This window comes from Tursiops truncatus, chromosome 4 (assembly GCF_011762595.2).
Source record: "Tursiops truncatus isolate mTurTru1 chromosome 4, mTurTru1.mat.Y, whole genome shotgun sequence".
Taxonomy (NCBI): Eukaryota; Metazoa; Chordata; class Mammalia; order Artiodactyla; family Delphinidae; genus Tursiops; species Tursiops truncatus.
In genome coordinates, this window is record NC_047037.1 from 95,990,340 (window position 1) to 96,013,680 (window position 23,341).

Genomic DNA, 23,341 nt, shown 5'->3' on the forward strand with positions numbered 1-23,341 from the left:
CAGGTAATATGACTGACTTTAGTTCAAGTCCAACAAGAGAAACTGATCCTCTTGGGAAGCCCAGATTCAAAGGTATGTATGACTGGCTCCAAATCTCCATTTTAACAAAGCTATCTTTGGTGGGTGTATCAGTCAGCTGTTGCTGTGTAATAAACAACCACAAAATCTTAGTAGCATACGCTAAAAAGGATTTATTTCTCATGTGTCTACAAATTGCCTGGAGGTCAGCTGATCTACCATGTGTTTGGCTGGGTGGTTCTACTTCTAGCAACAGGTACAGCTGGGCCTCTTATAGGTTGGGCTCAGGTCTGCTCCACATCTGTTTATTTTGGTGCCCAGGATGAAGGACTAACAGTGACCCAAGAGAAGCTATTCTCATGACAGTACAAAGTGAAGAGAGGGGGAGTCCAAAAACCTGACCACATTTCAAGCTCCTTCTTGTGTTATACCTGCCAATATTCAATGGCTAAAGAAAGTCACATAGCCAAGCTCATAACAAAGATTGGGGAAGTGTACTCCTTCCATGGATATAGAGAATGTTTTTGAAATATTTATTTATTTGTTTGGCTGCACCGGGTCTTAGTTGCAGCACGTTGAATCTTTGTTGCCGCTGCGGGATCTTCATTGCGGCATGCAGGATCTTTTTAGTTGCAGCATGTAATCTCTTAGTTGCAGCATGTGGGATCTAGTTCCCTGACCAAGGATCAAACCCAGGCCCCCTGCATTGGGAGTGCGGAGTTTGTTAGAGAATGTTAGAGAATGTTTTTGAACAGTAATCTAATCTACCACAGTAAAAGAGAGATTATATGATATAGAACCCAGTATTTCCTTTTGTGATATGTTTTTCTGAAGTATAAAATTTGATAAATTTCAACATATGTATATACCCATGAAATATCATCACAATCAAGATAATGAATACATGCACCACCTCCAAAAGTTTCATCATGTACCTTTATAATCCCTCCTCCTCACTCCTCCCACCCGACCTCTAGTCCCTAGGTCACTATATTATAGATTAGTATGCATTTTTGGAAATTTTACATAAATGAAAAAAATACAGTATGAACTTTTTGTGTGTGATTTCTTTCACTCAACATAATTATTTGGAGATTCATCCATGTTGCTAAATGTATCAGTAGTTTATTCCTTTTTATTACTGACTAGTATTCTATTATATGGATATATACTAATTTATTAAAACTGTTCACGACATTTGGGTTGTTCTAATAAAGCTGCTATGACCATTCATGTACAAGTCTTTGTGTAGACATATGCTTTCATTCCTTTTGGACAAATTCCAACAAGGAGAATGGCTAGATTGTATATAAATGGACATTTAACATTTTAAGGAACTGCCAAACTGTTTTCCACAGCAGTTGTACTGTTTTACCTTTGTGCCAACAGTATATGAGAGTTCCAGTTCCTCCACATCTTTGCCAACACTTGCTATGGTCAGTCTTTTTAATTTCAGCCATTTTAGTAAAGGTGTAGTAGTATCTGATTGTGATTTTATTTTGCATATCCCTAATGACTAAGGATGCTGAACATCCTTTCATGTCCTTATTTGCCATCTGTATATCTTTTTTGATGTGTCTGTTCAATTTTTTTTGTCTATTTTTTATGGAGTTGCTTATTTTTTTATTATTGAGTTTTAAGAGTGTTCATATTTTCTGGATTGAAGACCTTTTTCAGATACACACTTTGCAGTGTGTATTTTCTCCCAGTGTTTGGCGTCTCTTTTTTAATTTTAATGAAGCTCAGTTTATCAATTTGGTTTTTTATATATAGATTGTATCTTTTATGTTATATTTAAGAAGTCCTTGACTAATCAAAGTTCACAAAGACCTCCTCTGTTTCCTTCTAGAAGTCTTCTACTTTTACATTTAGGTCTATGATCTGTATTGAGTCAAATTTTCTATATGATCCAAAGTATGAATGCATTTATTTTCTCACTTATGGATATCCAAATCGTTCCAGCATCATTTTTTGAAAAAACTGTTGTTTCTCCACTGAATTTAATTTGTACCTTTGTCAAAAATCAATTGTCCATATATATGTGGAACTATTTTGGGGTTTTCTAGTCTGTTCCAGTGATCTACTTATCTACCTTTCCATCAGTACCACAGTGTCTTGATCACTGGTTTTATAATAAGCACTGTGATCAGGTTATGTTAGTCTTCCAACATTGTTCTTATTTTTTAAAGTTGTTTTGGTGACTCTAGGTCCTTTTATATTTCCATCTGAATTTTAGAATGAGTTTCTCAATGTCTAAAAAAATAGCCTGTTTATATTTTTATTAGAATTGCATTGAATCTGTAGGTCAACTGGGAAACATTGACAGCTGTACAGTATTAAGTCTTATTACCTATGAACATGGTATATCTCACCATTTATTTAGGTGTTCTTCATTTCTCTCACCAATGTTTTGTAGTTTTCCATGTAAGGAAAACCATAAAAGTAGCATTTTTTATTTCAGTTTCTAATTGTTCATTGCTAGTATATAGGAAAACAATTGTTTTTCGTTCAATGAGCTTGTATTCTGCAACCTTGCAAACCTCTGTAGTCTTTTTGTAGATACACTGGATTTTCTACCTACAGAATCATGTCATCTGAGGGGAAAGTTTTACTTCCTCCTTTCCAACTTAAGTATCTTTTTTTCTTGCCTTTCTGTACTGGCTAGAACCTCTAGTGAAATATTGAATAGAAATAGTGAGGATAGGTATCTTTTTCTTGTTCCTTATATTATGGGAAAAGCATTCAACCTTTCACCATTAAGTATGGTGCTTCCTGTAGGTTTTTCATAGATGCCCTTCACTGTGTTGAAAAAGTTTTCTTCTATTCCTGCTTTGGTGAGAGTCATTATCAGAAATGAATGCTAGATTATGTCTAATAATTTTTCTGACTTTATTGAGATGCTTATGTGGTTTTCCTTTTTTAGTGTGTTAATGTGTTAAAGTAATTGTTCTTGAGTTGTAGGCTACCTTTGCATTCCAGTGACAAATTCCACTTGGTTATAGTGCATTCTCATTTTAATATATTGTTGGATTTAATTTGCTAAAATTTTGTTTAGAATTATGTTCAGTGAGGGACATTGGTCTGTAGTTTTCTTGTAATGTCTAAGTCAAGTTTTAGTATCAAAATGATGCTGAATTTTTCTTCAATTTTCTGAAAGAGTTTAGAACTGGTGTTGCTTCTTCCCTAAATATTTGTTAGTATTTACCAGTAAAGCCATCTGAGCCTGATATTCTCCTTGTGAGAAGGGTTTTACATGTAACTCACTTTCTTTAATAGGTACAGGACTATTTAGAATATTTTTTTCCATAGTGAACTTTGGTAATTTTTGTCTTTCAAGTTATTGGTCCATATCCTCTAAATTGTCAAGTTTATTGGCATAATGTTATTCATATTCTCTTCTTACTTTGATATCTGTATAATTTGTAGTGATGTCACCTCTCTCATTCCTTTTATTGACAATGTGTGTCTTTTTTTTCTCTTTTGCCTAACCAGTCAGGCTGTAGGTTTATCAATTCTTTTGATCTTCTGAAAAGATCAACTTTTTTTCATTGATTTTGTCTGTTATTTTTCTGTTTTCTATTTCATTTATTTTTTACTCTGATCTTATTGTTTCCTTTTTCTGCTTAATCTGAGTTTCATTTGCTCTTCTATTCTAATTTCTTAAGGTAGAAGATGAGCTCATTGATTTTGAGCCCTCTCTTCTTTTCAGATGTGGAATTTAGTGCTACAAATTTTCCCCTAGATATTATTTAAGCAGCATCCAAAAATTTTTGATATGTTGTGTTTCCATTTGTACTCTGTTCAAAATAATTTTAATTTCCCTTTTGGTTTCTTCTTTGACTTATTAGAAGTATGTTATTTAATTTCCAAATATTTCAAGATTTTCTAGAAATCGTTTTGTTACTGATTTCTAATTTAACTCCATTGTTGTCAGATACTCTGTATTACTTGAACACTTTCACATTTATTGAGACATTTTTTAAGGCCCAGAATATAGTCTATCTTAGTATATGTTCTCTGTGTACTTGAAAAGAATGTGTATTCTGCTTTTCTTAAGTGGAATGTTGTATTGGTTTGCTAGGACTGCCATAACAAAATACTACAGACTCGGTGGCTTAAACAACAGAAATTTATTTTCTCACAGTTCTGGAGACCAGAAGTCTGAGATCAAGGTATCTTTGGTTTCTCACATTGGAAACTAGGTCTTCACCATAGGAATTTTAGGGAAACACAATTCAGTCCATAACAAGGGTTCTATAAAAATGTCAATTAGGTCAGTTTGCTTGGTTGTATTGTGCAATTATTTTACATCCCTAGTGATTTTCTGTCTACTGTTCTGTCAGTTAATGAGAGAAGAGTACTGAAATCTCTAGCTCTAATTGTGAATTTATTTCTACTTAACAGTTCTATCAAGTTTTGCTACATGTATATTAAAGGTCTGTATTTAGATATAGACCTAAATTACTTAGGGTTGTAATAAACTCCTGAGGAATTGGTCCTTTATTATTATGAAGTGACCTTTTTGTGTTTATGGTAATATTCTTTGCTCTAAAATCTAATTTGTTGATATTTATATATCCACTCAAGCTTTCTTTTGATAAGTGTTATCATGGTATCTCTTCTTTTCATCCTTTTACTCTTAACCTGTTAGTCTGTTTGTTTAAAATGTTGTCCCTATAGGTATCGTATAGTTGGATCTTGCTTTTTCACCCAGTCTGGCAATCTCTGCATTTTATTTTGGGTGTTTAGAACCTTACATTTAACATGACGAATGATATGGTTAGGTTTAAGTCTATCATCATATTGCTATTTGTGTTTTATTTGTCCCATCTATTCTTTGTTCCCTCTTTCCTTTTTCCTTCAGCCTTCTTTTGGACTATTTTTATGATTCCATTTTATCTTTTTTTGTTGTCCTACTCCTATAACTTTTTTGTTTTGTTATTTTAGTGATTGCTTTGGGGTTTATAGAATGTGTCTTTAACTTACCACAGTATCTTCCAGTGATATCCTACAACTTCACAAATAGTGTAAGAACTTTACATTAGTATAGCAGCTTTTCTCTCCTCCTGGCCTTTGGGCTACTGTCATTATAGTTTACTTTTACATGTTATATACATCACACTAAATTATTAATAGTTTTGTTTAAACAACAAATTGTCTTTCAGAGAGAATTTAATAAGAAAAATACTGTGTATATTTACCTATGTAGTTACTGTTTCAAGTGCTATATTTCCATCCAGCATCATTTTCCTTCCACCTGAAGGACTTTCTTGAATCTTTCTTGTAGAGTGGTTCTGCTGGTCATGAATTCTTTCAGATTTTGTATGTCTAAAAAGTATCTTGCTTTTTTTTTGTCCTTTTGCTTTTGTTTTTTTTAAAGATATTTTCACCAGTTATAGCATTCTAGATGATAAGGTTTTTTGTTCTGGTTTTTGTTTTTTAGTAGAGAAATACATTGCTCTACTGCCTTCTCACTTGCATTCTTTCCGATGAGAGATCTGCCATAATCCTTCTTTGTTGTTCTATGTATAGCATGTCTTTTCTTGTCTGCCTCCTTTAAAGATCTCTAGAAATTTAATTTGGGTCTTTTTTATAGCTTCCATTTTTTAACTCTCGACCATGTGGATTATAGTGATGATAACTGTTTTACTGTCCTTGTCTGATGATTGTTACAGCTATCCAAGTTTCAGGCTGGCTTCAAATGATTTATTTTTCTCCTCATTATGGGTAATATCTTCCTGTTTATTTTATCCAGTTGGGAATATTTTTATTCCTAAAATATTCTTGTATTTTATTCTGGGATGCAGTTTAAATAACTTGAAACCACTTGATCCTTTTGAGTCAGGCTTTTCAGATTTATTAGGTGGGACCAGAACTGTGTTTAGTGTAAAGTTAATCATTCCCCAGTACTGAGACAAGACCCTTTTGAGCACTGTTTCCAATGCTCCATAAATTATGCAGTTTAAACCACGCTCAGGGAGACCAAATTACTTTTGGATATGAGCATAAACTAAACCTATTTAGAAAAGTAAATCAACAATAACATCCATGTCATGTATCCCAAAGATAGGGTTCTGGATTTTCACAAATTCAAACCATCCACATCATTGCTTTCATCCATCTGCTTATAGTGTTAGATCAAATGTCCTCAAACAGATTATTTTATTTATGAGTTCACCTCCACCTTTTTTCCAAGCTCAAAAAAAAAAAAAGTGCTCCATGTCCTCTCTGTCTTAGGTCCTCACGTGAGGTATATCCAAAAGCCTGACAACAGGCCCTGCTCCATCACTGATTCTGTCAAGCGATTCCCCAAAGAGGAGGCCACAGAAGGGAATGCCACCAGCCCACCGCAGAACCCACCTACCAACCTCACTGTTGTCACTGTGGAAGGGTGTCCCTCCTTTGTCATCTTGGACTGGGATAAGCCACTCAATGACACTGTCACTGGTAAGATCATGACACATGGACCGTCACTACGGTGGGAAGCATTGATAGTGCAATGCATTGGGAATGTGGTACCTTGATTCAAACTGTGGCCTGCAAGGCATATCTTAGGAACAGCAAGTCCCCGCAGAGTTCTGCTGTCCCTGTGGTACATGATTGTTAAAAGTATCATAAGATGCGAAAAGATCATCTTTGTCCTGGTTATGGTTTCCCTGTTAATTTAGCAGATCTCTTTAAGTTGCATACCTTCCTTCTCCTCTCAGAACTGTTTTTCACAATGTGAAGGTATATCTAGTCTTTTCATTACCTGAAAATCACAGATCACATATGGGAAGTTGCCACTGCTGATAAGATTTAAACCTGTTTTCCTTTCACCGTCCCAATTTCTAGATTGACCTAGAATTTTCAAGCAGGCTAAAAGTTATTTCAGTCATTTTAGGAAAATTGTTTTAATTCGGTCAATTTTCTGCTTATCTCAGGAAATTTTGATTGTGCTGTCACTCATCCAATTTCTCTAAAAATGACTATGAAAAATAAGAAACCCTGAGTCATTCTTTGAATTTGTTATATGGGATTTAAATTCTCTGTAGTGAACAGGATAGTCAAAGTAGAGGGGAGGGGTGGAAAGACTAACAAGCCAAATCAGCTAGAGGATGTAGCAAACAGCGTGAGGACACAAGGTTCCTGCTGCTCATGTCCCCGCCACCGTGTGCCTGGGGTGGGTAGGCAGAATAGAGTTGCCCACTAAGAGGCTGTCAGGAAAAGTAGAGAGCGGTACACAGGGCAAGGTGAGGAGTGGGGAGATTCAGGATCTGCCAAAAAAGTCTTCTATGAATAAAGGAGAAAACAGTAGCTATTTCTCCTCAGACAAAACCGTTTGGTCTGGGCAACTTCCAGTGTAAGCAGCTTATCTTTGCTTAGCTGGCTTTTTAAATTTTTAACCATATTTTGTGAATTTCCTTTCTTATGCAAAGCTTGCCTTTGTTTTGAGAAAGAACCAGCCACTGCCCATGGTTCCTGGGGATTTGACTAGTCTTGCTTCTTTACTTGGAACTACACCAGTAGGTATTATCATCCCAATATCTAAAAATCAATCTCTAAGTATTGATTATCTACATGTATTAAAAAGTTGAAAACTCTCAATCCATGTGCAGTGCTAATAAAGAGTTCCTGTGATAGTCTGAGGCTTCATTCTCACAAGACCAAATGAACTATAAAATTTCACTTGCCTTAAAAATATAGGACATCAAGTTGGAATTGGTTAATCTGTTTAATAATCTAATACATATTCACTTGGGTATGTCAATAGTATCTGATTTAGCTATTTAAAGTAGGATTTTCCTTTCATCATGTAACTTTTTTAAATTATATAAACCTGTAATTTCAAAGAATCATGAATAGGATATACTTTATCTAACCAACTAGTTTTATAACATTATTATTATTATTAAATGTTAACGGGCTGCTTGAGATCTTTCACTAGATACTGGACTTATGATAACCATTTTCATGGATAAGGACCACATCTATAACTATTATATTTTATAAATAGAAATAAGTCCATATTTAACCATTACTCACTTAGTCTATATTTCACTGTTGGACCATATGCCCTAATGATCTGTTCTATTTTTTTCCATTTTTGTTTATTTTTAGTGTTCCATTAAATACCACTTGATTTCAAATGTAATCTTTTATAAACCAGCAGCTCAGATAATACAGAGATTAATTCTCATGTCACTGGAAATGGTTTTTCAAGAAAGAATTAAGAAAGATAACAAAAAGAGAGTGAAACATATTCTTCATTCCCCAGGTTGACTTCTGTCAGTAATCTTTCTTTTAATTGATAGGCATGTATTCACCTCTAGTAAATGCATCCAAATTCAGATGCTTCTCCATATCCCTTCTACACTAAAGTAGAAATAGGTACACCATAGAGATTGGCCACAGCCTGGGTCCTTGGACAACTTAAATTACTTATAAGGTGTCATTTTCTGATACATCAAGAGCATGCTGACATAGATTTAAATCCCAGACCAACTGTGTTCTAGATAATGCAACTTGGATCTATAATTAGCCTCTTTGAACTTCAGGGTTTTTTAATTTATAATAATAATTCTTATTGCTATCAATTTATTGTGAGTATAAGACTTAACAGAGAGTAGTATCACCATTTGTTATTTTCATGCTGTATTGACCAGACAGTGATGTTCCCAATATTTATAATAATTATGTTCTAAGTGAATTATCTCATAATAGGGCAATAAAACCCTCTGAGGGGGAAAAAACAGACCAATTATTGTGTCAGTTCTTTGTAGATTTTCTTATATCTTTACTGTTAATGAAATTATTTTTTAAATCCCCTATTTAAAATAAGAAATATTGACACATACTTTTTTGTTGTTGGTGGTAGATTTTTATAATGTTCGTGGATTTATGAAAAGCTATTATCACTTTGAAGCATTAAAAAGGAAAGATATATACATTCTAAGACAAGAATTCTGAGAAAAATTCTAAATATCTTTTTAATCATGAAGGTAACTTCTAGATCCATTTTGAAAACTCCAGTCTTTCAGGACAAAAATAGTATTAAATTAACATTTAAAACTTGAGTCAAAAGAAAATTATAAAAGATGTGCTGTAAGTGTTGAAGTATACTAAAAGGCTAAGGTGATATTACAAAGAATATCACACAGTCGATGAGGAATGACCCAAACAAAGATGTTTTTTGAAGGTGATTGCTTTCATGGATAACCAGCTGGACTGTCATATAAATTGCTCTTTTGGTGACTAAGCAGCACTTGAATCTTTCCAATTGGAATCTCTCAAATTTTTGTGATCCTAGTTTCAAAACACAACTCGGGGATAATAAGGAATAATAAAAGATATAATAATAATAGGTACTACCTGTTGAGCAAAATATTAAGCACTTTCCATATGTTCCTTCTTTAATCCCTACAAGCAACACTATGAAGAGACACCATGGACATTTTACAGATGGTAAAACTGAGACTGAGATCCAGGCAAGTGGCTTGGTCTGTCTCTTCCCATTAAGTCATGCAGTTTCCATTTTTTAAAAATCAATTTTACTTCCTTTCTAATTACGCTGATCTTTTTCTAGTAAATGTCCCTTCACAGCTGAGGAAAAGATATAAAACGAACATAATTGGATTTGGGATCCTACCTCTCCCTCTCTTTCCACACTCCTTTAGAATAGAAAGCCAGCTGAGACATAGGTTGGGAGCAGAGAGTCTGAGGAAGGAATCTTAAATATGGGCCATTAGTCCTTTAATAGCTGCACTAATGTGTCCTGATACAATGACCATGCCTTCCAGTTTAATTTCAAATTTTCAAAATGATGGTCATAGGAAATTACTCAGAAAAAGTGATCCTCCTTTTTGGCTTTTTAAAATTCACCAGTAAAGATCCTTCCCAAATTAAAATTGGTGATTATAAGTCTCCATGAGTTACTCTATAATTTCAGTTTTATTTCCGATATCCATCTCCTACCTTTGGTCTCAGTGCTAACAGCAGAAATCCCCAGTAACTTGCCAGCTCCTTTGCAACCTTCCCACTTTCCCTGATGCCCACCATTTGTGTATTTCTTCATACTGATGAAGCTGTTTTTGAGTAGGGTTTTGTTGGTTGGTTGTTGTTTTTTGTTCGATTTTTTTAACCCTCTGTGTGATCTTGTCACATGCATTAAACTGAACCCCAACTGAGAGCAGGGAAAGTATATTAGTAAATTATATTCTCTTATTCTGAAAGTCGATTTCTTTTGATTAGCCCTACAAGTTCATAGACACCTGCCCTTAAGTTAAATTTATGCAGATTTCTATGCAGACTTCAAGGGCATAATTTTTTTAATTCAAAGATAATTATCAAGGGGGTATATGTTAGCAGTATGTACAAAATTTATGTAACTTACATAAGCAGTAGGTATCAAAATCCCATAATTCTGTAGTTCAAAATAATGAACTATAGAAAAGTATAGTTCATTGTTCATTATTTGATTAACTGTTATTTGCTGCTGTGGTTTTCAACTCAGTTTTTTGCAGCAGTACCATGTGACGTTTTGCAGCAGTACCAGTGACGTTTTTCCCAGCTATATTGTGAAGCCCCATGAGCAGGAAATGTGTTTCTACTGAAACACCGCTCCTCATACAATGTTTTTTTACAAAGCCAAACTGGGCTTTCCAGCAATGGCAGACGATCCGACTTACCTAACAAGATCATAGGTTATCCATAACCAATGCTACCATAGGAGCATCAACAGTCTTCACAGTTACCAGACCTTTGCTGCTATGGTAAAGAGAAAACAGAAATGGTCAATGAGCAACTCCCCAAATGCTTTGGGACCTTCATCATCCTCTGACAGTCCCCACTTGGAATTTGCTAATGTGTACAATCAATACGTCTCTAGACCTGCAATCTTGTTGCTCACTTTTATGAGAGTTGACTCTGTTATGCGGTTAGCTTCGAGAACATTCAGTCCACCAGAGCATAAAGACAAGTATCTGTTGGCTTTTTTTGCTTTTCAGAATATGAAGTTATATCCAGAGAAAATGGGTCATTCGGTGGGAAGAACAAGTCCATTCAAACTACAAATCAAACCTTCTCCACAGTAGAAAATCTAAAACCAGACACAAGGTGAGCCACCAGTGCTATTACAGGTGAATTCTGAGAGTGCAAAAATCATAACAAAGGAGTAAAATGACATCACCCGTCTCTATCTTAAGGGAGGGTCTAGTTTGCATTTCATTCTTTGGCTTTCCATACACAGCACTAGATACCCCTAGAGTCATGGTTTACAAATATGCAAGTTATTGGTGGGGATACAAGAGCTGACAAGATGGTCTTGTAAGTTAACAGTACAGCTGGGAACATTGAAAGATAGAAGGCCATTAATATCAAACATTGATATTAAATACCAAAATTTAGAGGAGGAAAAGTCTATAGACCAGAGACAACTGGAGTGTGGATGGTGTAAACTAGATTTGAAAGCACAGAAGAAGTTGCCTGGCATGCTGGAAGGAGGGGGCAAGGAAACAAAAGCCATGTGACAAATGTAGGTGAAAGTTTGTAATAGTTAATGCTTAGTATAGCTACAGACTAGTCCCAGACACAGTAACCCTTTGCTTTTGGGTCTTTTTAATATAGACCAATGAGAATAGATTTTTGAAAATGGACATATATAATATTAACAATTGTTCAATAATAAACAACTTTTCTTGGCATTCCTTACTACACATTGATACCAGGTTGTTTATCTTGCTGTATAGTTTTGTGATTCCTTTTTAAATCTAAAATACCTAATATTTTATCAGTTCATTTTATTATTTCAAGAAAAATAAGGGCCTTAGGCATTTCTAGAAATGTAGTAGGGAAGGGGTTTTTTGTTTTTGTTTTGTTTTACCTGGCTAAATTATGAAATGTATTGCTCAAGCAGAATCTCAAATGGATACAGCCAAGCATTTCCATGATAAAGCCAATGTGCTAAATTCATTTCTGGACTAAATTTCACTCTCTGTGAAAAATCGATTTCTTCCTTCAAGCTCCAAAACATTGTCTGATAAACTGTCTATACTTTCAGTATAAAACAAAACAAAAACACCCCTGACATCTTAAGTTATAGTATCCCAAGCAACATAGATCAATTTTCACACAATCAGGAGTTCTTCCAGATTGAGTATTTCATAACTTGATAAAGTTCCTCAGTGTTGAAAAGGATCAGTGGAGGTGAAGACTGGAACTTCAGCATCAGAGATTTTTTTTTTTCATGTTTTATTTCTTGTATCTTTCATTGTCATGTGACTGAATTGAATTGGGTATTGATTGTGACACCCAGAAGAGCCTCTTTGGGCTCTGACAGCAGGGAGACTTTTCTAATCTTTTCAGGAGAAAAGGAAATATCTAATTCATTATAGATGGTTTGCTGTATACAAACCGTAGTCCTATACAGCAAAAACGACACTTTTCCAGCAGTGTATGTTTTCTTCTTTTAAGTTCTCTGAGTTGTAATATGGAGAATTTTGCAACTGCTAATTTTCTTGAAGGTATTAAGTTAGCCAAAATAAGCATATATTTCAGTAAAAGCCCATTTGATGATCTTGGTTCTGTTTCCTTAGCAAGATTAACAGGGAGAGAGCCTATAATTTATTTTAAGGAAAGAGTAAAAGAGAAAAGGTCATTTAATTTGGACTTTTTAATAGGTGGATTTGGGCTTACAAAACTTGGCTTTTCTCTGCAGTTTCTTGCTTTTTATTCCACTTAAGAAAAAGTGAGCTGTGTAGTATGCAGAAAGTACATTGAAGGGCATCCAATTTCTAAATGTTCATTGTATACCTTTTCTGAATCAGGCTGTTCTCGGATTTCACAGTGCACCTATTAGCTCATAATCAGAGGTAGAATAATGCCAGTGACCTTTTAAACCTGATTTGTTGGTAAAAGGTTGGGGTCTGCATTCAGCTAACATTTACTGAGTGCCAACAATGTGCTCAGCCCTGTGCTTGGTGTTGTGCCTACAAACAGGAGTAAGCATGGTACCTGCCCTTGAGGAGCTCGAGGCTAGTGGAGTAGGTCACTAATGACCGATTATTCTACACAAAGTGGTGAGAGTTCTGGTAGAAGTCTGCACCAGGGGCGACAGAAGCCCAGAGTGGGTGGCACGTCGCAAAGTGTGGGGAAATTAGGAAAAACTTCCTGGGGGAGGTGACCCCTAGGCTGAGGCTTGAAGGAGGAGTAGACTGGAGCCAGCTAAGTGACTGTTAAGAGAAAGGAATGTCAGGGAGGATAGCACATGTCAGAGCAGTGGCCCGAAATGGCACGGTTGTGTGTGGTGAATAGCGGGCTGTTTTCACCAGTGTGAGGGGTGAAAAGTGATAACCATTTTGAATGATAATAATGGGCTGCTTTAACATTATTATTTTATACTATTATAAAATATTATTATATTTTATACTATACTATTAGTATTCGCTATACTAATAGCGAAAAGCCCTCACCAGTGTGAGGGGCGAAAAGTGGCCAGAAGCCGTAGAAGCCAAGAGAAGCAGAAGCCAGGTTAGGGAGGGCCTTCTGCGCCAGATCAAGAAACATGGTCAAGTGATGGGGAGATCCTAAAGGATGGTAACTGGGGAGTGCCTTGCTCTGACTTTCATTTTCATTTTCATTCTGACTTTCATTTAATTGGAATAATCACTTTTGATACTAGAGCTACTTATAATGAATAGCAGCTGGTAGAACAAATCTAACTAAAAGAACTTTTTGTTAATTTCTTTCATGAGTACCATTCTGGCATCTGACCTAGTTGGTCAAATAGGTGCATAAGAGAAACGTGCCTTTGGGCTGAGCTGGATTTCATTCTGGAATCACAGGACCGATCAGGTCATGGGGTTCACATCTAGCTTCTGGTTGTAATTGTTTCAGACTCAGCTACAGCCTTGTCCTCTTTATCCCACCCTCCTCCTATGTGTCTTGCTTGTCTCTGCTGTCTGTCATCAGTGTACCTTCTAAGGAGGACTCCTGCAACCTATCCTTATCCCAAGACGAGCAAAACCCAAAGGAAGCCCTTTCTGGATTTGTCTTTGGAAAAAGCAGTATTAAACTAAGATTAGGAATCCCTGTAATGAGAACTCCATGCCAAGTTTTACAACTTGGCATAAAGTTGGGGCCACTATGCATGTCTGTATGTGGCTTATTTAATGTTATTTTTAGTTCGGTACAATAAAATGAAATCCATTCAGATATAAAGACTGTTAATGTTCATAAATGTGATTTGACCAGGATTTTATATTGATAGTCCCTAATGGGTCATGATTTAAAAGTTGTATATCAGTAGTTTGAAGCAAAGAACATTCTCACACTGGGGACAAATGTAACACACATGGATGTAAATTTTCTAATGAAAATTATTTAGTCTATGCCATGGGAAACTTTGGGTGGTCTAGTAGTTCAGTAGATCACAGCCCCCACTGAGCTTGTAAATATATTCTGCACTCTCAGAGGTATGATGGAGATTAATCTGTCAAATGGGCAGAAATGTTTTGAGCTGAAATATTAAAATTATGTGTTGAAACCCCTATTAGTCAAATAACCAAGGAAGAATAAAGTGAAGTCAAATCATTTCATTTACTTTGAGATTTCTGAGCCTAAAGTTACCTGAGGAAACAAAACTAACACCCATGAAACATCATAACACAGAATAAAAGAACATGCCGATGTAGGACTTACACCCAGGTTCTGCAATTTAGAAGAGGAGAGAAAGCCTCGTGGAATACTCGAGACAAGAACTTGACAGTAAGGGATAGGATGGCATGAAGCAGGCCGGCAAGAAAAGAAAGAACAGTAGTATTCCACATGAAATCCACGTGCACAACTTAGGTGAAATATAAGTAGTCTTCAAAGTTACTACTGACAGCAAGGCTACAGCAAGTATAATAAAACTACGAGTTCCCCAATGTAGGTTTGTTGGCTCTTTTGATGCAAGCTTTTTTCATACTGTCTTACGTTGTTAAGGCAACGTTCCTTTCTATTGTATCTTCTCTACCCCAACCATGATCCAAGATTAATGTTAATAAAAGACTCCCTGTAAAATAAAGAGGAAGTATGTACAGGATGCAGTTAGCAGGTGGTTTTTATTAGCTATAAAGAATGACTTCAGTCACATTTCATTACTTGAGGAAAATTTTGAGTCCAAATACATAGTAAACTCCCTAAATAAGCAAACTTTGAATTATAGCTGTTAAAATTCCCCCATGAGGTTCTGGAATTCCCTGTTTGAAAAGCTGGAAGATAATAACTTCTGAAAGAATATCTAGCTTTTTTCTAATTCTAGGAGACACATATAAAGAATCTATTTTAGTAGCATTTTCCATCATTTGTCCTGACTTAAAAACGGGAGCTCTAAAAACAGGTGATAATTACTGGCTAATCGTTACACAGTGACATAGGTGGAGTAGAGCTTGGTGTTAGAACATCCAGGAGAATCAAGGCAGAGAAAATAGATCTACAGGGCTTTTGGGAATAAAAATTCTAAGTGTTCACACACTATTCTAGAATCAAAAAGACAGTCAATGATGCTACCGTCTCCCTGCCCATTTTTAACAACTTAGCCAAGTTTTATTTACTCTGCAGAAGCTCAAAAAATAACCCACAGTATGGGACCATCCAGCAGGTGTCTTGCTGCTGGGAGAGTTCAGCTGCACACCTGGCGTGAGATGCTTCTGTCTCTAGAAAACGGAGCCGCTTGGCTGCCCTGAGGAGCCTGGGTGCAGCTCCCAGGGCGGCACAGCAGGGACAGGCCCGGTCTTGCTGATGGCTTCTTGCAGCTGGGGTGACAGATGTACGCAGGGAAGAGGGGCTGTTTGGGCAGCCAGAGCTGTTTTAGTCAGGTGAAGCAGGAGATCTGTTAACAGAGGCAAGAGGCTGTGGCACAACTCTATCACATTCTTTGGAGGATCCCTCTCTCACCCCCGCCCCTAAAATACAAAGAAAATGTAGAGATGTTAGTGTCCACTGAATCAGTACCCATCTAGGCCACTCTCCAATATTTATTTTCCACTTATTTTTTTTCCCCATGAAACCTCATTGTGTGGCTCTTGTTGAACTAAAAGAAAAATATTAAGAAGAACCTCTCCTGTCCGGAGCCAACTACTTTGTTTGCAAAGACCACTATGATTATATTTAGTTCCGTGAATGGAAGAAATGATAAAGTATATGGCTTAAAAAATTGTGTTGCACCACTGCTTAAAAGGACACAAAGTGTGGACTAATTGATCTTGAAATCTCTCCCAGCTCTAAAATGATGTAATCTTATGCTATCTGAAGCCATGCACAGAATCAGTGGGAAAACTGGAACTGAAAATAAAACCAAAACCTAGGTCCATCTTACAGCAAGTAGAATTGTCCTGATAAAGCATTTTTGCTTTGAATCGATGTCTGTGGTCTGTGATTTGTTGTCAGACAAATTATTTGAGACCATGTGTCTCCTTGCTTGGCTAAAAAACTGAAGAATCCACTTTGTGTGCTAGACATACATGTGGTCTAGCGATTTCCTATGGAAAAGGCACTCTGTCTGAGAATTAAGATAAATCAAGTTTACTTAACCTGCTCAAGTACTTCAACTGTCGTCTGTGGTTTGGGAGGATTCTGGAGAACAGTTCTTCCTCTGAGACTAAAACCTACCAAAGTTTCCTGTAGCTGACAGCAAAGATAGTTTGGGACCTTTGGTTTATGTTGTTTGACTTAATAAAACCTTGGCACTAAAAATAAACTGGAATAGAGGCAGCAACTTCTTGTATACTGTAAATCTGATTGAACAAACCAGGTATGTGGAATGGCCATTATGCCCTTATTCATATGGTTTTTGTGAAATTCTGGTCTCTGCAGTCTGTATTAACTTACAATATCTCTTCTCCTCGGCTTTGTAGAAAGGAATAAAATAAGCTGCCAGAGCATTGGGCATTTTATTTAGTTTTACTGTAGGTCTGAGCAGCAGAAGAATAATTGCTTCCTCATTAAAGAAGGAAGAAATTGAGTTGATTGCTCAGGTTTGCAACTTTTCATCAGGCAGAAGAACAGCTAAGAGCACGGAACTCCACTAGTCTCTAAAAAGAGCAATTCTTCTTTTCATATTGCCATATTCTTTTTTTTTAACATCTTAATTGGAGTATAATTGCTTTACATTGTTGTGTTAGCTTCTGCTGTATAACAAAGTGAATCAGCTCTATGTATACATATGTCCCCATAACCCCTCCCTCTTGCGTCTCCCTCCCACCCTCCGTATCCCACCCCTCTAGGTGGTCATAGCATCGAGCTGATCTCCCTGTGCTATGCGGCTGCTTTTTATTCCTTTTCACTTTGAGCTCCTCAGTATCTAGGGAGGGGGGTGCGAGATACTCATAGCAACACTACAGAATTAGAGTGCAGCCCAGATCTGGAATTTGTGTGTCCCCCCACAGAAACGGGAGAGAAAAGAAATGTCCCTAAGGACCTACTGGGCAGCTAGTTAATGATCCCTGATGCCTGCTGATGCCCGGCTCCTCTCCCTTCTGTCCGATTTAGGCTTATTTTGTCCTCGAAGTATCTCCGCAGCTCTGCCCTTTGCTTCTCATCTGTATTCCCAGGCCAGCACAATGCCTGCACATGGCAGGTATCCAGAAATGCTTTCCATAACCCTGCAGTGTCCTTGGAGAACTGACTGATTTGATTTCCCTATTCCACTGCTCCTTACTCTTTTTTTTTTTTTTTTTTTTCTTTTTCCCCTCTTCCCTTTCTTTCCCTCTGACTGAAACCCAACCTGAATGGGGCCCAAATATTTCAAGATGACACTAGGGGCCAATCAGCTAACAAAACAATTCAAACCAACAAAGAGCTACGGGGAGGGGGGGGGCGGCACTTTCTATATAAAAAGTGGTTGCCTGAGGTTTATGAGCTTTTGTTTATCAACTAATGAAAACTATACTTCAGCTGTATGTTATGGGTAGAAATAGAGGAAAATCGTTATAGAGAGGAGCAAAGGAAGGGGAGGCGGGGAGAAGTGTCTGCCCTAACCAGACCTGGAGGTTTACCTCAGGCTAGATCCCACAGGTCGGAGCTTCCCTATCTCTGTCAGTTTTGCCCGTGAACCACAGATGCCCTTCTTATAACCTTTACAAACACAAAAGCAAGTATGTGGACATAGAACAGTTCTACCTTGAGAGTTCTATGGCAGTGTGTGTCAAATTCCCCAAGAATAGAAGCACCTTTAAAAACATTCTTTAGAGATATGATACTAGAGAATATTTATGACTTACTATGTGCCTGGTACCTTGCTTTTACATGTATCATCTCATTTAATCCTCATAAGAAACTCACAGATACTTTGATACCCTTATGAGGTTATAATTACTATAATTGATAGTATCCTCTCAAATACCATTATTATCCTCATCTTTATACTTGAGGAAATTGAGGCTCAGAGAGGTTAAGTTACTTACCTTAAAGTTACACATTAATGCAGCTGTGAACCCAACTCTTTCTGGCTCCAAAACCCATGGCCTTAACCACAGAGCCACGCTGCTTTCTGATAGGGCAGCCGGGAAAATTGTTTTTGTTTGGATCCATACCTATCTGGGCAAAACCAGGCATGGCTTCTGCCAGGGGTGCTATTCATTTGGCTTGTCCTCTACAAGGCCCAAAGGCTTGACTGCAGCTGTCACCTGGACTGTACTCCACTTAGATATTCATTTTGATGAAGTAGGTCTTAGAAATAGCTTTTTAAATTTAATTTTCATTTTTATCAGAAGAACATGTACATGGTTTTAAAGCTCAAATACTACAAAGCAGTTCGTTCCTATTCCTAAATTCTATTTGCCAGAAGCAACAATTTTCAATAATTTTGTTCTTTTCTTCAGCTTTATTAAGGTATAATTGATGAAAAAATTATAAGATACTTAAAGCATACAACGTGACTTGATATACATTATGAAAGGATTCCCCCTGAATTAATTAATATATCTATTACATCATATATTTACTATTTTTTAATTGGTGAGAACATTTAAATTATAATCTCTTGGCAAATTTCAATTATACAGTACAGTGTTTCAACTATAGTCACCATGTTATTCATTAGCTCCTCAGATCCTATTCATCTTACAACTGAAGTTGGTACCCTTTTACCAATGTCTATTTACCCCAGCCCTTGCAGTCACTTTTCTACTCTCTCCGTTTCTATGAGTTTGACGTTTTTTTTTAAGGATCCACATATAAGTGATACCATGAACTCTGTCTTTCTCTGCCTGGCTTATTTCACTTAGCATAATGCCCTCCAGTTTCATTCATGTTATCGCAAATGACAGGATTTACTTCATTTTTAAGGCTGAATAACACTCCGTTGTGTGTGTGTGTATACACATACATACATACAGTTGACCCTTGAACAACATAGGTTTGAACTGCATGGGTCCACTTACATGTGGATTTTTTTCAATAAATACAGTACCTGTATTTTCATTTTACAGATCTTTGACTAAAGTTTGTGTTTGATTAGAGATCATAATATGCAGAATCAAAAGAATTAGGGTTTGAGTCCTGATTCTATCCAAACTATTTCAGCTTCTTGCCCTTGGGTGAGTCATTTATCAATTCCTCCATTTTTGAGGCAGAGATAGCAATACTCAGATTTTCACCTGCTTGGGGGATTGGCACCTGTAACCCCCCATATTGTTCAAGGGTCAACTGTATATGTGTGTGTGTGTGTGTGTGTGTGTGTGTGTGTGTGTGTGTGTACACACACATCATAATTTCTTTATCGATTCTTCTGTCAATGGACACTTAAGTTGTTTCCATACCTTGCCTAGAGTGAATAATGCTGCTATGAACATAGGAGTACAGATATCGTTTCAAGATAATGATTTCATTTCCTTGGATATACACCCAGAGGTGGGATTACTGGGTCATATGGTAGTTCTATTTTTAATTTCTTGAGGAACCTCCATATTGTTCCCCAGAGTGACTGTGCCAGCTTACATTCCTACCAGCAGTGCACAAGGGTTCCCTTTACTCCACATCCTCACCAGCATTTGCTATCTCTTGTCTTTTAGATAATAGACATCCTAACAGGTGTGAGGTAATATCTCATTGGGGTTTTGATTTCCATTTCTCTGATGATTAATGATGTTGAGCATTCTTTCATGTACCTATTGGCTAATTGTATGTCTTCTTTTGAAAAGTGTCTTTTCAGGTCCTTTGCCCATTTCTTAATTGGGTTATTTGCTTTTTTGCTATTGAGTTCTGTGAGTTCTTTATATATTTTGGATATTAACCACTTATCAGATATATGATTTGCAAATATTTTCTCCCATTCTATAGGTTGCCTTTTCATTTTGTTGATGTTTCCTTTTGCTGTGCAGAAGATTTTCAGTTTGATGTAGTCCCACTTATTTATTTTTGCTTTTGTTGCCTTTGCTTTTGGAGTCAGATCCAAAAATTATTGCCAAGACTGATATCAAGGAGCTTATCACCTATTTTTTCTTTGAGGAGTTTTATGATTTCAGGTTTCGTGTTCAAGTCTTTGAACCATTTTGAGTTGATTTTTAGGTATGGTATACAATAGGAGTCCAGCTTCATTCTTTTGCATGTGGCTATCCAGTTTTCCCAACACCATTTATTCAAGGGACTAACCTTTCCCCATTGTGAATCCTTGGCTCCTTTGTCATAAATTAATTGACCATATACATGTAGGTTTATGTATGGGCTCTCTATTCTGTTCCATTGATCTATGTGTCTTTTTTTATGTCCATACCATACTGTTTTGATTATTATTGCTTTGTAATATAGTTTGAAATCAGGACATGTGAGGCCTCCAGCTTTGCCTACTTAGGGTCTTTTGTGATTCCATGAGTCTTAGAAATGTTTTTTTCTATTTCTGTGAAAAATGCCATTGGAATTTTGATATGGATTGCATTGAAACTGTAGATCACTTGGGGTAGTACTGACAGTTTAACAATATTAATCCTTTCAATCCATGAATGTGGAATATCTTTCATTTTATTTGTTGTTTCTTCAATTTCTTTCATCAGTGTCTTAAAGGTTTTAGTGTACAGATCTTTCATCTCCTTAAAATTATTCCTAAGTATTTTATTATTTTTGAGGCTATTGTAAATGTAAATTGTTTGCTTAATTTCTCTTTCTGATAGTTTGTTTTCGGTATATAGAAAACCAACAGATTTCTATATATTAATATTGCATCCTGCAACTTTACCAAATATATTAGTTCTAGCAGCTTTTTGGTGGAGCTTTTAGGGTTTTCTACATATAATGTCATGTCATCATCTGCAAATAGAAGTTTTACTTCTTCCTTTCCAATCTGGGCATCTTTTAATTTCCTTCTCTTGACTAATAGCTCCCAGTGCTATGTTGAATAAAAGTGGTGAGAGTGCTCATTCTTGTCTTGTTCCTGATCTTAGAGGAAAAGCTTCCAGCATTTCATCATTGAGTATGATGTTAGCTCAATGGGCTTGTCATATAAGCCTTTATTATGTTGAGGTACATTTCCTCTGTACCAAGTTTGTTGAGTTTTTATCAAGAAAGAATGCTGAATTTTGTCAAATGCTTTTTCTGAATCTATTGAGTTCATATAGGTTATATAGATTTTTATTCCTCATTTTGTTAATATGGTATATCACATTGATTGATTTGTGGCTGTTGAACCATCTTTGCATTCTTGGAATGAATCCCACTTGATCATGGTTTATGATCCTTCTAATGTATTGTTGAACTCAGTTTGCTAATATTTTGTTGAGGATTTTTGAATCTATGTTTCATCAGGAATATTGGATTATAATTTTCTTTTCTTGTAGTGTCTTTGTCTGCTTTGGTATCAGCGTAATGCTGGCCTCAGAAAATGAGTTTGGGAGTTCCCCCCTCCCCTTCAATTTATAGGAAGACTTTGAGAAGGATTGGTGTTAATTCTTCTTTAAATGTTTGCTAGAATTCACTGGTAAACCCATCTGGTCCTGTGCTTTTGTTTGTTGGGAAGTTTTTGATTACTGACTCAATCTCCTTCCTAGTAATTAGTCTATTCAAATTATCTATTTCTTCATGATTTAGTCTTGGTAGGTTGTATGTTTCTAAGAATTTATACATTTTTCTAGGTTATCCAATCTGTTGGTGTATAATTGTTCATAGTAGTCTCTTATGATCCCTTGTATTTCTGTAGCACCAGTTGTAATGTCTCCTTTTATTTCTGATTTTCTAATTTTATTTGAGTTCTTTTTCTTAGTTACTGTAGCTAAAGGTTTGTCAGTTTTATTTATCTTTATGAAAAACCAGCTCTTAGTTTTGTTGATCTTTTATATTGTTTTTTGGTCCCTATTTCTTTTACTTCTGCTCTGATCTTTGTTATTTCCTTCCTTCTACTAACTTTGGGCTTAGTTTTTTCTTCTTTTTCTTATTCCTTGAGGTGTAAAATTAGGTTGATTATTTGATATCTTTCTTTTTTCTTAATGTAGGCATTTATTTCTATAAATTTCCCTCTTGGAATTGCTTTTGAGGCATTCCAAAATTTTGGTATGTTGTCTTTTCATTTTCCTTTGCCTCAAGATATATTTTGATTACTCTTGATTTTTTTTCTTTGACCCATTCGTTGTTCAGTAGCATGTTTGTTGTTTAATCTCCACATATTTGTGAAATTTCCAATTTCTTCTTTTAACTGATTTCTATTTTCTTACCATTGTGGTTAGAAAATACACTTTATATGATTTCCATTTTCTTAAATTTATTAAGGCTTGTTTTGCAGCCTAACAGATGACTTATCCTGAAGAAAGTTTCATGTGCTCTTCAGAAGAAAGTGTATTCTGTTGCTGTTGAATGGAATGTTCTTTATATGTCCTTTAGGTCCATCTGCTTTAACATTAAGTCCAGTGTCTCCTTATTAATTTTCTGTATGGGTGTTCTATATATACATTGTTGAAAGCATGGCATTGAAGTTCCCTGCTATTACTGTAGTGCTATTTCTTCCGCAGATCTGTTAATATTTGCTTTATATACTAAGGTCCTCCTATGTTGTGTACATGTTTACAGATGTTATATCCTCTTGATGAACTGACCCCTTTATCATTATATAATGACCTTCTTTGTGTTCTATCACAATCTTTGACTTAAAGTCTATTTTGTCTTTTATAAATATAGGTATCCCTGCTGTCTTTTGGTTTCCATTTGCATGGAATATCTTTTCCATCCCTTCTCTTTCAGTCTATGTGTGTCCTTAAAGCTGAAGTCAGTCTCTTTTAGGAGAATTAGGTGGGTCTTGGTTTTTTAATCCATTCAGCCACTCTATGTCTTTTAATTAGAGTTTGGTCCATTTACATTTAAAATAATTACTGATAGATATGGA

General features: G+C 36.0%; 1 protein-coding gene across 31 annotated transcripts in view; it reads left to right on the forward strand.

Moving 5' to 3' along the window:
• Positions 1-23,341, forward strand: part of ABI3BP (ABI family member 3 binding protein) — a 259,130-nt gene that overhangs the window by 221,934 nt on the left and 13,855 nt on the right. For 30 of the 31 annotated variants that reach the window (XM_073804304.1, XM_073804331.1, XM_073804303.1 and 27 more), the window contains 3 exons: positions 4-72; positions 6,256-6,465; positions 11,004-11,112. In XM_073804304.1, coding sequence (XP_073660405.1) covers positions 4-72; positions 6,256-6,465; positions 11,004-11,112 — 388 coding nt within the window. Of the gene's footprint in view, positions 1-3; positions 75-6,255; positions 6,466-11,003; positions 11,113-23,341 lie in introns of those variants that run through there. The other variant, XR_012331544.1, reaches the window with a different exon arrangement.